This window comes from Osmerus mordax, chromosome 10 (assembly GCF_038355195.1).
Source record: "Osmerus mordax isolate fOsmMor3 chromosome 10, fOsmMor3.pri, whole genome shotgun sequence".
Taxonomy (NCBI): domain Eukaryota; kingdom Metazoa; phylum Chordata; class Actinopteri; order Osmeriformes; family Osmeridae; genus Osmerus; species Osmerus mordax.
The window spans coordinates 16,869,177-16,885,499 of NC_090059.1; the positions used below are offsets into that span (position 1 = coordinate 16,869,177).

Here is a 16,323-nt window from a genome sequence, read left to right on the forward strand (position 1 = left end):
TGTCAATGTATCTCACACACACACACACACACACACACACACACACACACACACACACACACACACACACACACACACACACACACACACACACACACACTTCAGAGGGCTAGTCAATGTGTGGCCACTCAAGCCCTTTTTAATGAGCAGAGGCTTTGGTAGAAGTTGAGGTTTGGGTTCTCACATTTGTTTTAATTTATTTACAAGCAGTTATTGACGTTCCTCCTCTGGAACATGTCATCACAGGGGAACTTCTCGACCGGGCCTCGAGCAGCTTGACAAACGTGTTGTCAAAACAAAGATATGTCTTCTCCAGCTCTTCAGGAAAGCTTTAAAAAGGGACGCTTGAATGAAGCCTGAATAACGCTGTCGTTATTCAGTCCATCTCTATCTCTCCCCCCCCCCCTCCCCCCTTCCCCTCTATTACCCTCTTCAGTTAGCATCTGTGTCATGTGAGAAAAGGCTCTTTAGGAAGGCTGCTTGTCAGCAGCATGGAACGTACAATGGCAAACCTTCTTATGAGCCACCTGTGTGTAAAGACTAATGGCATTTATGAATTTCAATGAAGCGAAAGAGAGTGTTATGGATATTTACTGTTTGCGTACAGAACCCTGCCAGTGTTATTATGCAGATGAGCTCATAAACGTGGCCTTACGTGTTTCTACAGAACAGCTGCTGTGCGAGGGAAGTCGCATGACGTTATCTTCGCGTTTACGACGATGTTTTAAGTCGTTTCGTAAAACGTCTTTTAGACGCTAACAACAACTAGCTAGGCCTACCACAAGCGCTGAAGGGGCGACAGAGAGCACATAAAGTGATGAATCATGTGTTTTACATAGCGCGCTCATTAAAACACCCTCACAAGATGACCACAGATTGCATGAGTTGTGGTTTTCCGAGGAGCCTGTTTGTAGGAGGGTCGGGAAAACTCGGTGTGAAGGACCACAGGATGTTCCTCTGCAGCTGTCGCTACAATGGCAAGTGGCATCAAGAGGCATCTGGGCCAGATCTTCCAGTCCTCAGAAAGCCAGCTCATTTGTTAAACGAAACTCTGTGATTTCACGTTCCCCGGGCCGAGACTGGTTCCTCCTGTCAAGATGGCATCACGGTGGGCTGGGGTGGGGGGGTGGGGGGCCGGGGTGGGGGGGGTGAGGGTGTCTGGGGCAGCGCAAGGTAGGGGATAACAAGCGGGGCTTACAACCTCCCAGTCCCTGTGCTGCTGTGGTTTGGATAAAGCTATCAGAACACGGGGAGATGGTGCCAGTGCTGTCAGAGGCTCATGCAGTCAAAGGGGTATTTTTAGAGAGCTTAAGTTAATAATCCAAAACCCAGTCAAAGGGGTGGGGTGCTGCTGGATGAGGTGGGGGTGGGGTGTTGCTGGATGAGGTGGGGGTGGGGGGCTGCTGGATGAGGTGGGGGGGGATGAGGTGGGGGTGGGGGGCTGCTGGATGAGGTGGGGGGGAATGAGGTGGGGGTGGGGTGCTGCTGGATGAGGTGGGGGTGGGGTGCTGCTGGATGAGGTGGGGGTGGGGGGGGATGAGGTGGGGGTGGGGGGCTGCTGGATGAGGTGGGGTGCTGCTGGATGAGGTGGGGGTGGGGTGCTGCTGGATGAGGTGGGGGTGGGGGGCTGCTGGATGAGGTGGGGGTGGGGGGCTGCTGGATGAGGTGGGGGGCTGCTGGATGAGGTGGGGGTGGGGGGCTGCTGGATGAGGTGGGGGGCACTAGAATTTCTTGCCAAGTAAAATGAAACAGGAAATAAACTACACGCTTGATGCAAAAAAGCGATTTTTTTTGTTTTGTTTTTTTTGCAACACACTCTTTGGTTGTTTGCCCCGTGCCACTCACCAGGGCATTTAGAGAAGCCACATTTCAATACACAGGCAATCCTAAAACTTGAGGAAATTCCAAAACATGGACAAGGTCTGCACCTACATTACTGCTACCGCAGTAGTGTTTCTCACTGTAGAACAGATACTTTCATTAAAAACAGAAGCTGAAAAAAAAAAGCTAAAAAATACACGCAAGAAGCAATAAAACGCCTGTGTGTCTGGGAATTCAATTTGTGATTACATATATAAATAAATCTGAATTCATGTGTCAACAGACCCAATTCCCTTTGGGCCAACGGTGGGGTGAAAACACAACTCTGTTTGACTGCTTGTAATGTCAGTCACTGTGATAGCTAAGGATATCCACAAGGCAAGCGGGAAAATGCAATTACAGAAGTCATTGGCACTCAAATCGAAATAATAAGGTTAACAAACCACAACAACATCACATGATGCTCTCTCTTCTGCTGTGTAACGAGCTGTCAAGCAGATGTCACAGGACCGAGCAGCCCAGGGTAGGGAGGCGAAAAGATCCTATTTCGTAGTTTCAGAAAGAATCTAAATCAAAGCGCAGGCCTCGGTGCTAAGGTTAATAAAAGTTGATAAGCTGAGGAGTGCAGCTCCCCTTAGGCCATTCAGAAAATAGGCATTTTCTTGACCGTGTTCGCCCAGGCTGACGCTGTGGCAGAAATTGAATTGTGTTTGACATTGGGGAAGGGTGGGGAAGGCAGGCGGACTGAGGGGGTACAAGGGAAGGCAGACCTGACAAGTTATTTACAGCCGGACTTGTGTTTCGTTGTCCCTTTGTGGACATTTCAATAAGAACCCGTTTTTTTCAGTTTCAGTTTCTTTTTTACATCTGGGTTTGTATTTGGCTTGGTTGGTAGTGGGCTTGGTATGAAACATAATGAGGCAAGATTAGAAAGCATTTCCTCTCTGTAAGTACTGAGTGTACTTTAAGAAGCAGAGAAAGCAGAGAAGCAACAAAAGGCACAGGAGAGATTGTTGACACTGATAAATACCTGACTGAATCACTGACAAATCGTTGACATGAATTCGCACAAAGATTAAATAACAAGTAAGCCTGATAACAAACGGACAGCTTTGCCAAGGATCGAGTGTATCAAGTATGGAATATAAAAATAGAGCACATGACTGTTTCCTAGAATGAATGCAAGAGTTAAGACCATCACTGAAGTGTTTCTAGCAGCTTAAAAGCAGAGTGAAAACAAACCAAAACAACAGCTGGCACTCTGCTCAAGTTTTACCCACAGCATACACTCATCATTATTACAACCCTGTTTACTCATGCAGCATGCTTCAAGAGGGGTGGGGAAGATTCAGTACAGAACAGAGTGAACATCGTTGGTGGTGGAGGTGTGTGTGTGTGTGTGTGTGGGGAGGGTGTTGCCCTGGGAGTGGCCGAGGGTCACACCTGTGCTCTGGTTGTGGAATGTTGACCCCCCGGCCTCCCCCCCCCTCCCCTCCCCTCAGCACGGGGAGACAGTGCTGGGAGCCAACCTGCCTGAGATACTGGTGCCGATAACAGCTGCATGGGGTTGATATGTTAATGCAGCCCCACAGTGGCTCCCCACTTCCTGACGTGAGGAGGAGAGGGCAGGGGAGGAGGGGTGAGGATGAGGTGGGGGTGAGGATGGGGTGGGGGTGAGGATGGGGTGGGGGTGAGGATGGGGTGGGAGTGAGGATGGGGTGGGGGTGGGGGTGACGATGGGGTGGGGGTGGGGATGGGGTGGGGGTGAGGATGGGGTGAGGATGGGGTGGGAGTGAGGATGGGGTGGGGGTGACGATGGGGTGGGGGTGGGGATGGGGTGAGGATGGGGTGGGAGTGAGGATGGGGTGGGGGTGAGGATGGGGTGGGGGTGGGGATGGGGTGGGGGTGAGGATGGGGTGAGGATGGGGTGGGAGTGAGGATGGGGTGGGGGTGGGGTGGGGGTGAGGATGGGGTGGGGGTGGGGATGGGGGTGGGGGTGAGGATGGGGTGAGGTGGGGGTGGGGGTGAGGATGGGGTGAGGTGGGGGTGAGGATGGGGTGGGGGTGAGGATGGGGTGGGGATGGGGTGAGGTGGGGGTGGGGGTGAGGATGGGGTGAGGTGGGGGTGGGGGTAGCAGGCCAGGGTGTTTGCTCTGAAGGTGGACAGAGGAGGAAGTAAGGTGTGTTGGGTTGTGAGCTGCTGGGGCTAGCTGGGGAAGGCAGCATTCCTACTGGAGCACGACGTGCCACAAACGCACTCACCCGCCAAACCTGACCTACAAACGCACACAAACACACCTCTGCATTACCGCCAGTGGGAACTCATCTAGTGCACGTTGTGACCCTGTTGTGTGTGTTTTGCACCTCTGGAACTCACTTCTGCAGAACCGTCTGGCAAGGAAGTGTCAGTGGTTGTAATTAAAGAGATATTACAGGACTTTCCAAGTGTCTGAATGTCAGTCAGCTCCAGCCTGAATGACTACATTAGCGTGCCCATTGAAAGTTGTTCACCACAAGTAACAGACACACTTCACCAGATAAAACAGCCAGTTTCTGATTCGACGACACGAGCAGCCGTGTGCAACGCTTCCTAAACATCGGGCCTGATGCTCTGCCTGACGACCAGGCGTTACAAACAAACACGGCTGCTTAGCAACTGAGGAGCCTGGGGGAGGGGGGTGAGGTCACCTATGCTACCATCGGGTCAGTTTCCACACGGTGCCTCTGTCTGACTGTAATGCCCCCCCCCTACCCCTCCCCCTCCCCCCCCCCCCCCCTCTCCCCCTGCCTGAGGGGGAGAGGGGAGGGGGCCTCTTAGCGTTTGCCCGCGGGGACCACGGTGTTACCGCCAGCGCTGGTCCAAAGGTTAAACAATCGGAAACATGTGCAGTACATAAATATCTCCCAGCTGATAGGGATCAGGGAGGAGGAAACTGGAGAGGGGGGGGAGGAGTTAGCGGCGCAGGATGTGACCTCACGCTGCAAGCTGGTGTCTCTGCGGCGCTGCGGAGCGGTAGTCTGATCGAGGAGGGGGGAGGGAGTTCTCAGTGTGACGGTCTTATCAGCAGTGAGGGCCTCTATCACAGATCTCACCCCAGGGCTTTTTACACGGGGTCAGCATACGAACCCGGGTGCCCACCGACTGACTATCTGTCAGGAAGTGGAATGAGAGGGAAACAGGAGATGAGCTGCTCTCCGCCGCAGAGTCGCCCGGTTAGAGGAGCGACCACAGCGGCGGGGTCCATCTCGTTATTTAAAGCTCCACGGCTTCTGGCTCATTATATGATCCGGGGAAGACTCACTGCGTGGCGCTGGGGGGGATTGATGGCTGAAAAAGGTCAAGACAACAAACAAGAGTTTTTTTTCTCTTCATCGTACTGAATTGTGTCCAGCCTTTTCAAAGAGAACAGCGACTGTGCCCTCCTGTGGATAATAAACATGTGAGAGTTTGGCCCCGTTCTGTTTACCTCCTAATGAGAAACAAAGATCTGATCTTCTGGGATTTGAACGCTTCAAACAATAGGGGTATAACAGCCCTCAACATAATTCAAACCATTCGAGTGTGTGAGAGGGGGAGATGAGAGCTTTTGTTTGGATAAATTGTCCATATGAAACTGGAGATGATGTCTAATCTGTTATCTGTTGATGTGGCAAAAGATGGCATCTTGCCAGACGAAAATCAGAGCTCTGGAAGGCTGTGACAAACCCTGGTGCTTCTACACACGTGCCTGTGGCCACGTTGGCTGAGGTGCTGCCCTGCAGAGGAAAAGGAACTACAGGGTTTTTGTTTTTCCTTGAAGGAATGACTCTGCATGCTACAGTCGGCCTCGCAATAATTTAGGTCACAAAAACAAGCCAGCCAGCCAGTCAAGTTAGAGTGAGGGCAGAGATAGGAGCCTGGCAGGGAAGTGAGGTTTCCAAAACAAGTCCAAAAACACAACCTCCTTGACCGCACGTTCATTTGATATAATTTAATTTATTTGGGGGCTAATAAAAGTCATTAGTCATCAGTCCAACCCCTAACCCTGTTCATCCAGCCCCCCCAACACACTGAGTTCCATACATTGGACTTATGTTTGCTCTCCATATTCTCTGATGACAGTGGACTGGAGGAGCCAATCAAACAGGAGAACAAGGGACTGGAAAACATGACAGCATTCCCTGGACTGTGGGAATAGGCCCTGGTAGACAAAGGGCAGTCCTCCAACACTGTGGATAAGGGGATGGGTGATAAGGAGGGGGAGGGGGCGGGGGGGTGAACGTTTCACGGGATCCCAAGCAGGGAACCAGGAGTTCTATAGGGTGTCAAGAGTCGGTTGGTGTTCAAACTTCTGCGAGTCGCTCCGGCAACAAGATGACATCCTGCGCTGAGCCCCCCCCCCCCCCCCCCCCCCCCCTGCTGTGACAGAAATACACTGGCCTCAGCGCCAGCAGAGCACGGCTGTTATCGATCCGCTCCCAGTGCAATATCTCCTCTTACATCCATAATTATTCTCCTTCAGAGGACTCCACCGTGAGAGCCCAGGATGACCTGTCTGTCTGGTTGGTTGGATCTCTGGCCATCATGCCAGCTTGTTAAAGGTTCTCTCTACGTGGCGTGGTCGTGAAACGCCTCCTCTTTTAACCCCGACAATTTTTTATATTTCATGGTTCAATCCAGAGGTTCTGGGAGCCGGCCCTGGACCGGTAGATTACAGTGGTTAGCCGGACTCCTCCTGCGGAGCCGTAGTGGCTGCTGCAGTGTCCTCACTCCCGGCAGACGCCCCAGGACAGGGGAGGGCTCCCCTACTGGAACTTCACACTACAATTCCTTCTCTCACGGATGACTCTCTTCGAAAGGCTTAGAACGAAATAAAAGTACCGAGAACCCCAATAGATTTGAGAAAATATGGGGTCAGTTCTTCCGACACGTTAGGGGATAAATGTCCTCACTCGTTCCTGATTGAAGCAACTTTAGTGTTTTGGAGGGCGATTGATATTGTATTTGTTGTGATATGCTGCGGTACTCTTAGTGTCTATCACTGACATGTTTTGGTTTTGTTTTTCACTGTGTCTGTTTGTTAGTTTTTTTTCCAGTCTTCGCAAGCTTTTATGGTGTTTAGCAATATGTCAACTGTCACTTAAAAAAAATAAAAATGTTTTTACAAAAGCTCTGATGACAAAAATCTGGTGAAACCCAATAAACAAATAAAGTAACGAGACCAAACACAGTTTGGTAAACTGTACGTTGACTCAAACGTAGGGCTCACAGCGCTTGGCAGTTGAAGTGTTGTATATGGTGTATTGAGACATGCTGGGTGGTTTACTGTGTGGGCTGTACTGGCCTGCAATGCTGCTCCATGTGATGTAGCATTCAATTAAAAACAAGACAGCTATTCACATTTAGCTCTTCACCTCGGCTGATGGCCACCGTGACTCATCACGGTGCGAGTCACTGCTGCTCCTCTGACGGCAAAGGTCAGCGAGCTTGTGCAGAGACGGCGAGAGAGCGTGACTCAGAGAAGAGGGCGCGTTCAATTAGACGCGGCCGCCGACCACACGAGAGGAGAACGCAGATCTAATGCTGGATGTCTTCTTCTCCTCGGTTGACACCATTACTGATTGTTCTGTTTGCTCGGGGGAGAGGGAGGAGGTGGGGGAGGAGATGGGGGAGGAGATGGGGGAAAAGATGGGGGAGGAGGTGGGGGAGGAAATGGGGGAGGAGATGGGGGAGGAGATGGGGGAGGAGGTGGGGGAGGAGGTGGGGGAGGAGATGGGGAGGAGATGGGGGAGGAGGTGGGGGAGGAGATGGGGAGGAGATGGGGGAGGAGGTGGGAGAGGAGATGGGGGAGGAGGTGGGGGAGGAGATGGGGGAGGAGATGGGGGAGGATATGGGGGAGGAGGTGGGGGAGGAGATGGGGGAGGAGATGGGGGAGGAGGTGGGGGAGGAGGTGGGAGAGGAGATGGGGGAGGAGGTGGGGGAGGAGATGGGGGAGGAGATGGGGGAGGAGATGGGGGGAGATTATGGGGGAGGAGGTGGGGGAGGAGATGGGGGAGGAGATGGGGGAGGAGGTGGGGGAGGAGATGGGGGAGGAGATGGGGGAGGAGATGGGGGAGGAGGTGGGGGAGGAGGTGGGGGAGGATATGGGGGAGGAGGTGGGGGAGGAGATGGGGGAGGAGGTGGGGGAGGATATGGGGGAGGAGGTGGGGGAGGAGATGGGGGAGGAGATGGGGGAGGAGATGGGGGAGGAGATGGGGGAGGAGGTGGGGGAGGAGATGGGGGAGGAGATGGGGGAGGAGGTGGGGGAGGAGATGGGGGAGGAGATGGGGGAGGAGGTGGGGGAGGAGATGGGGGAGGAGATGGGGGAGGAGGTGGGGGAGGAGATGGGGGAGGAGGTGGGGGAGGATATGGGGGAGGAGGTGGGGGAGGAGATGGGGGAGGAGATGGGGGAGGAGATGGGGGAGGAGATGGGGGAGGATATGGGGGAGGAGGTGGGGGAGGAGATGGGGGAGGAGATGGGGGAGGAGATGGGGGAGGAGGTGGGGGAGGAGATGGGGGAGGAGATGGGGGAGGAGATGGGGGAGGAGATGGGGGAGGAGATGGGGGAGGAGATGGGGGAGGAGGTGGGAGTCAGGCTGTGTTAAAGACCTTCCAGTTGGCCTCCCAGGGCCATGTGAAGAAACAACATGGTTAATGCCTCATGTTCCTCCCTCTCTCTCCAGACAGACGCACACTGGAGTCTAAAAAGTAGGGCTGTTACCGCTGATATGTTAATCTGTCTCTCATATCTCTTTGTTTTAGCCAGAGAGACAGGATATTTTCCCCGAGCTACTGTGAGAAGCACATCTCCAGTCCTCTGTGGTTGAGCTGTCAAGAGGGAAATACCTTCCCTCTGACTTTTCTTTTGTCTTTTTTTTTTCTTGTAGCGAGAACACCCTTTATACCCTCAGGGGTCTTTAGTGAACTTGCCATCACCCGCACACCGTGCCGACGGTGAACACGCACTTCCACACACGTCACGGCGGCGATAAACAGCCACAGGCATCGCCACGGAGATAAGGCTTCCCAGCAGTCCGTCAAACAAACAAAGCTGGACGACGAATGTGGGGAGGTTTGGAGAGAACGCCGCCATATTGGCCGTGTAGCCTCTCTTTCTCTCGGCTTTTTCTGCACATGCGTGTACACTCACACACACGCACACACACGCACAGACACACACACCAACACACTTCAGCCTGTCCTGGAAAAATCATTAAATCCCCCCAGCACCTCACACACACTGCATGCAGATGGAGAGAGAAGGGCTGAGAGCCAACATGCCTGAGGGGGTTTTCATGACAATAACCTTCTGTGGAGCTGTGGGTCTCCCGCCACCTAGATCAGGGGGCGGTGGAGGGGCGCATGTGAAAACAAGCAAGAGAAACGGCACCAAATATCAGGTGAGGAACATTCATAAAGTACAGAGGAAGACAGAATCGGTGTCATTTCCCCCTTCTGGTCCGGGGAGCAGGCCGGGTAAAGGCTCTTTAAGAACAGCTTGAACACAGAAATGATGATGGTTCCTCTCGTCTGGACGAGAAGTGCATTAATATGTAGCCGTATGCCGTTTCCACTTGTGTTAAATGGCTAGCCTATTGAGGATTCAATTACAATGGCGGCCTGTCGCTTTGGACGAGCGGGACTGTGGACCACATAACTAAGCTCCCTCTGAGTGTGGAGGTGCTGAACGGCTTGGACAGCACTGGGGGGCATGCAGCACTCCTGCAGGAGGAGAACCATGTCATGTCAAAGGCAGAGGAGAGGGAGGGAGGAGGGGGCGGGGGGAGAGGGAGGGGGGCGGGGGGGAGAGGGGAGGGGGAGAGGGAGGGGTGCGGGGGGGAGAGGGAGAGGGAGGGAAGGGGGGAGAGGAGGGAGGGAAGGGGGAGGGAGGGGGGGAGAGGGAGGGGAGGGAGGGGGGGGGAGTAGAAATATAGACAGAGAGAGAAACCAGAGAGAAAGACCGAGAGAGAAACCAGGAGGGGGGGTGAAGGGGAGGGAGGGATTGGCTATGGGGCCAAACCTAAAGCTCCTCATCTGGGCTGTTTTACGAGGAGGATGAGGGGGTGGGGGCATTTTTAAATCATTCAACTGTTGCTCCTGCTGCCCAGATAAAAGCCCCCCCAATTACTTGAAGTGATCTAAATCGAGCAGGCTATGAATTCCGGCTTATGGAACATCAGTCAGGGTGATTAATTCTGGCTCAATTAATCGTTCCATTTGTCTATGATATGTCTAAAATTCCACAATACAAATCCGCTGTAATGGCCCAATCCTTTCCCCCCATTGTGTGGTTTATCTTCAACGCTCAAAAGGCAAAAAGCAAATTTGAGGCTAATTTTATCGGGGAATCCGCTGGCATGTGTGTTTTTTTTCCTTTTCTCCGGCGGTAATGATTCCCTCATTCGGGTCTAATTAACTGTGGCCATTAAACGTGGGGAAATGTAGTGCCCTGGGTTTCATGTCAGGTAGTCAGGAGAGGACAACACAGGAGGACTCAATTAGGCCTGTGCCGATCCCGGGTTATCACACGACATGTTTGCCAATTAAGTGGAGTTCAGCCTGATGTGTGTATGCCTCCTCCTCTCCATCTCAGAGGCCCCGGAACCAGAGAAACTGCCTGCCTGCCTTTCTGCCTCTCTGCCTGTCTGTCTGCTCCCCCCAGTGCCCCCCCCCCCAAGCGCCCCCCCCCCCCCTCCCCCCACAGCAGAAGAGCAGACGCAACACTATGTCCCAAAAAGGCAGTAATTACAGACTGTTATGTAAGGCTGGACAGGCAGACAGACAGACAGGCAGGCAGGCAGGCAGGCAGGCAGGCAGGCAGGCAGGCAGGCAGGCCAGCAGACAGACAGGCAGGAAGGCCAGCAGACAGACAGGCAGGCACGCAGGCCAACAGACACGCAGACAGACAAACAGACAGGCAGGCCCTGCTTGCTGATGCCAGGTTTCAAACAAGTACCAGCAGGATGAAGTTCCAGTAGAATTAGGCAGCTTCTGTCAGCCACACAGCTGAACAGCAGAGAAAAGTCCAACACACTGTCATCTAAATGTAACATTATTTTATTATATATTATATAGCATGACATTATAGTGCATATAATTGTTATGAATATCAAGCAGAAGAAGGAACATGCTATTAGAGGGAAGTACATGGCATGAAATCGGAAAGTCCTTTCAAATCTCAGTCATTTCTATGAAAACAAATGTCAATTTTTTAAAACTCAAACCGTGTTCAGTTATATGCAGGTTGTATTCTAAAGTCCACTCAGTCAGTGTGTGGGAACAGGGAGTTGATGGAGCAGGGTGAGGAAGGAAGGGGAGGAGGCTCACAGACACATTAGCTTTTGCTTCTGGCATATTCTCCAGGCTAGGGGGAGTATATCTCTGTGATCCTGAGTGTCATTGGCTTGTTATGAAAGCACTGTGAGCAAGGGCTGATCCATCACTGTAGCTAGGGGGCCTGTGGGTGGGGGTGTGTGTGTGTGTTTGGGGAGAGTAATAATGGCCAGAGTGTGACTGATCCGGTGCTGTTGCCTGTCACTCAGAGTGCCCGCTGCATGACGGCCAGCCCTGTCTGGCTGGAGCATAGTGGGAGGTCTGGCTCCAACCATATGAGCAGTCTCTCCTCCACACTCTACACAAGCAGCCCACACGAGGCAAGAGGAGACCCAACACTCTACACAAGCAGCCCACACGAGGCAAGAGGAGACCCAACACTCTACACAAGCAGCCCACACGAGGCAAGAGGAGACCCAACACTCTACACAAGCAGCCCACACGAGGCAAGAGGAGACCCAACACTCTACACAAGCAGCCCACACGAGGCAAGGAACACGCTGGACAGGAAACAGGAAACAGGCCCAGGAGGACTTCCTCCTCTTCTTCCTCTTCTTTTGCCTCTTGGAAGTGTTTCCATTTCCTGGTGTTTACCATGCTGGCTTTTGACTAAGAGGCCCAACCAAGACTTGATTATAGGGCACAGGCCTGGACAGGGTCTCGCAAAAGACAGTGTAGTCTCTTCCAAAACACACACTAGAGAGTAATTATCAGAGTCATTAAACGATAATGACTGGAAGGTGTGTGCACAAACAGTTACAGTACCACCCACCAGAAAGTACAGATGATTTGCAAAATGTACAATGAGTGCAGCGTGAGACTGAATCGCTCCTCACAGCAATTAGGCAGCGAGAGACAAACAGAGAGAGAGGGAGAGACAGAGAGAGTGGGGAGTGTATTCAGAGGCAGGTCTTCAGGAGCTTGGGGGGGGGGGGGGGGGTGGAATGGGGGGAAGGCTGAAGTCAGCATTACCCATAAATCCTCAACCCTGAGAGTACTTTCTTCCAGTTCCACCCCCCGCTCTGAGGACCTGCTCTCCACTGAACACACCAGGCCCTGTTTAGTGGCTTTAGCAACGGGGGAAGGGGTGTAGGGGAGGCTGGCTGGCTGAGGGGGGAGGGGGTGAGAATACAGTCCAGAGCTGCAGTTCGCCTCTCAGGCAAGCTTGTTTTCCCAGCTAGGGGACCCTGCAGCACCACAGTCTGTGACCACAGCCTGACCTCCATCACACTACTCACTTCCACACGGGCCAGGAAAAATCAATAGATTAACCGGCATGAAATGGTGACACGATTAAGATGAATGATTACAGGGCTAATTCTTATCGTTCTTTTCGTTGGGGCAGCAGCAAAGTGAAATGTTAAATGGCTGTTGGGGTGGAGGGGGGATAGCGGGCGACGAAGTGAGAGAATTCGATGCTTTAACTGTTATGTACTCTAAACTCCCCCTCCTCTCCCTAAGTCACACACACACACACACACACACACACACACACACACACACACACACACACACACACACACACACACACACACACACACACACACACACACACACACACACACACACACACACACACACACACACACAGGCAACCAACCCCAAAACAACGTGTTTTGAACTGTGCAAACAGCATATATCATTCCTAGATGTCTTGACAAACGGTCTGTTTGGCTCACCGTCTCGTTCCCAAACAAGATGTCGACGTAGGGCATGACCTTCATCATGGGCTCCTTGAAGAACTGGCTGATGAAAGGAGCGGAGAGGTTCAGGCCGAAGATTTTGTTGTTTTCGGAGGCGTGCTTCGCCACTTTCAGGACGGACTCTGGGGACACAGTGAGGAAGAAGCCCTGGAAACAAGAAAACAAGATTCTCAAACAAGATTCTTTTTTTCCCTCCCTCACTGCTTTCATCTTCAATACCAACAAGCCCGTTCCCCCCCATCCTTCCCAACACCAGACAGACAGGATCGTTTGTGGTCTGACAGAGAACATGAGCCAAAGTAGATGGAAGCGGAGCCTACCCTATGATCTTGTTGCTAATTTGTGGCTTTTGGACTTTGACAAGGTAATTTCTAACGGGCTACAAGGTGCGGCATTAAAATACCACAGAGAGACAGACAGCATGAGACTGCATAAACGTTTAACTCCAATCGCTTCTTGGAACATGTATACCGTCCAACAAAGAGAGAGAGAGAGAGACAGAGAGAGAGAGAGGAGAGAGAGAGGAGAGAGAGAGAGAAAAAAGAGGCAGGAAAAATACATCCAGGACAAAGCTTGTGGCTGAGGTCCAAGACCTGTACTAGAGGAAGCAACATGCACGTATCCGATGATAGCAAGAACAAAAGTCTCGTCTGGACTCTCCTTACTTGGAAACAAGAGAGGCAGGTCCACTCATTGTGTGAGTGAATACAAATCAGGTAAGAAAACACCTTTGTGTTGCAGGTTGAAATCCGAAGCGAACCTGCACAAAAACACAGACCCTTTGATACCGATCTCCTTAACCTTGTTTTTCAGCTACAAACTTGTCTTTAAAACCACTGTGTCACAATAGGACTGGAGAAGAGATGGTGGTGAAGGAGGGGGGGGGGGGGGGAGCGATACAAAACAAATATATATTTACATTTAGCAGACGCTCTTATCCAGAGCGACTTACAGTAAGTACAGGGACATTCCCCCGAGGCAAGTAGGGTGAAGTGCCTTGCCCAAGGACACAACGTCATTTGGCACGGCCGGGAATCGAACTGGCAACCTTCAGATTACTAGCCCGACTCCCTCACCGCTCAGCCACCTGACTCCCTGATTACCCATATATACGTTCTGCATGACGAAACATTTAATCTGCATCCATTGTGAGTACAAGTGCAGCTCTCATTAAAGCATGTATGACATTTGCAACAGAGTAGTGACCTTCATGTAAAAAACTGAGGAGAATGCTGGTGAATGGAGGCTAGTCCGTGTCGTCCATCAAACGTACAATATATTACATGGTACTAAGTGGCTGAATGCTTAATTACATATTCATGCAGTCTCTCGCTCTCTAGGCAAGATTTCTCATTACTTTACAGAATGGTGGAGGAAGACGTCTCTGCCACGGGATGGGGTCGGTTACCCCCGGTTGCTGTGTCCTGGTACCATCTGTTGTAAAGCAGAGGTGTTTTGAATGGGCTAGCTAACACAAAGGAGCTCACTCTCTGCTAATGGCCCATCATTGACCCTGACATTTCTCTTTTGGAGTATGCCAATGTGTCGGCGGACGGGAGATTGTTTTCTCACATAAATGGGCTTTTTGTAGTTGAAGATAAACTGTCATGGTTGCCATAATGTTAGCTCTGATCAAAGGCTCAGGGCTCTATCAAACGTCCTGAGGGGTGGTGAACTTTAAAAGCCATGCCACTGCCTCTCTAATCACACACTGGCTCTATGTAATTTACCTCTAACTACACCACCGCCTGCACAGACACTGGGCTGGGTGGCACTGCCTGCTGGTACACTAGAAATCTTAACCTCACAGGTTGCACTGTATATTTGGTGAGTAGATCTAACTTGGTATGTCCACATCAGCAAATATGGCAAACAGTGAAATGCCATAGATCGGAAAACTATTTGCGCTGGACAGAACTTTTGCAATGTTCATAAAAGTACTGTGGAGAGAACTCGACTTTCAGACGTTTCATTTTCCAACACAGATTTATACATTCCAACACAGTGGCCTCAAATCATCAGCCTAAACCATACGTCAGCTTTGATGCACGGAAACATGGAAAAAACGATTCCATCCCTATTAAAACTTTTTTTGTGTTTCCGTGTTTGAAGCTGCAGAAATGCCCTGGGCAGCGCTTTTCATAAAATACTGCCTCTCCCCCACTTTCTTCAAGTTCTCAGCTTTGTGAGTCTAGTGGCTTGTGGGTAGAAAATAGAATCCCGTGCCATGCAAGGTTCCAGTTCCCATCGTAGGCTTGACTTTGGAGAGCAGAAACAGGAGAAGGTAAGTCTTTAGCACTGCCGGGCAGATCGGGTGTCGAGGACGGGAGATCTGGTTTCTCCAGGTATCAGGGAGTCTTGTGAAGTGGAGAGTGTCACCTTTCCAGGTCAGGGTGATCAAAGTGCTGGGGACACTTTGTACAATTTCCATCCAGCCAAAACATTTAATAAGGCATTCAGAGATGCCTTTCTTGGCCACCAATGATGAAGCAGCCGTGTTTGGCCATGTGAAGCTGTAATTTGACGGAGGACTTGGAATCTGTTCTCAGTGTTTAAGAAGAACGATTTCCACTTTAAGAAATCTGTCTAAATGGCAGAGCCAGATCAAACTAGGTGGTAATCTGACCACATAAGTCTCGACTGGGCAGCAGTATACTGTTGAACACGTTCTATAGGTTGTATCACAGTAGGATGGCTTTATAGGTTCTTCACATCGGAAACCCTCTGCGTGATGGATGATACAATGACGCTGTGCTTAAAATAAAACTGGACATCTGAAGGGTAAAAAATCATCTATTTTGGGAAGGGCATTTTCCTTTGTGCCACCAGAGGTGTTCGTGGAAAGGTTTTTTCCTTCTTCACAGGGCTATTTCCATTCTGCCGGGGTAAGGGGGTGTGTTTGAAATACTGTATCATGAACGCTTTACTTGACACGTCCCATTACTCATAAGAATGATGGAGAGAACACGTACTCTTTCCAGCCGAAAGTGTAAAAACCGTAGACCCTTAGTGACTAAATTCCACCAAAGGCCTCCCATTGCGATCCTTCACTGTGGCGTTTGCTCCGGCTGTAACGTCCACATTGCTAGCGAGCTTGCTGGCTTAAACGGAGTGCTTCCATCAAAGCTGTAGGAACGCTGGCCCTGCCACGCTCCCCCCTGTCATTACCATGGACAGCCCTCCCATCATGCTCTCTGGTGCGGAGGGGTTCATTACATCGAATCAGATGTCACACAGATCAGAGTATGTGCTACGCCATACACTGCTCTTCCCCGCGGCTGTCTGTGCGGAGCGGCGTTGCCAGGCCGATCGATAAGCTCAGGTTTGGAGCTTCATTAGCTCAGTATGACTCCATCTCCATCAAGACACCTCCGGCACGCTACACCGGTGTTCCGAGATGCGTTTTACTCCCCGATATTGAAGGGCCTGCTGTGTTGCGTGCACACAC

General features: G+C 51.5%; 1 protein-coding gene across 1 annotated transcript in view; it reads right to left on the reverse strand.

Annotated features, from left to right (window-relative positions):
* The window catches only part of adkb (adenosine kinase b), an 81,601-nt gene that overhangs the window by 13,235 nt on the left and 52,043 nt on the right, over positions 1–16,323 (reverse strand). The window contains 1 exon segment of the mRNA XM_067245264.1: positions 12,852–13,022. Coding sequence (XP_067101365.1) covers positions 12,852–13,022 — 171 coding nt within the window.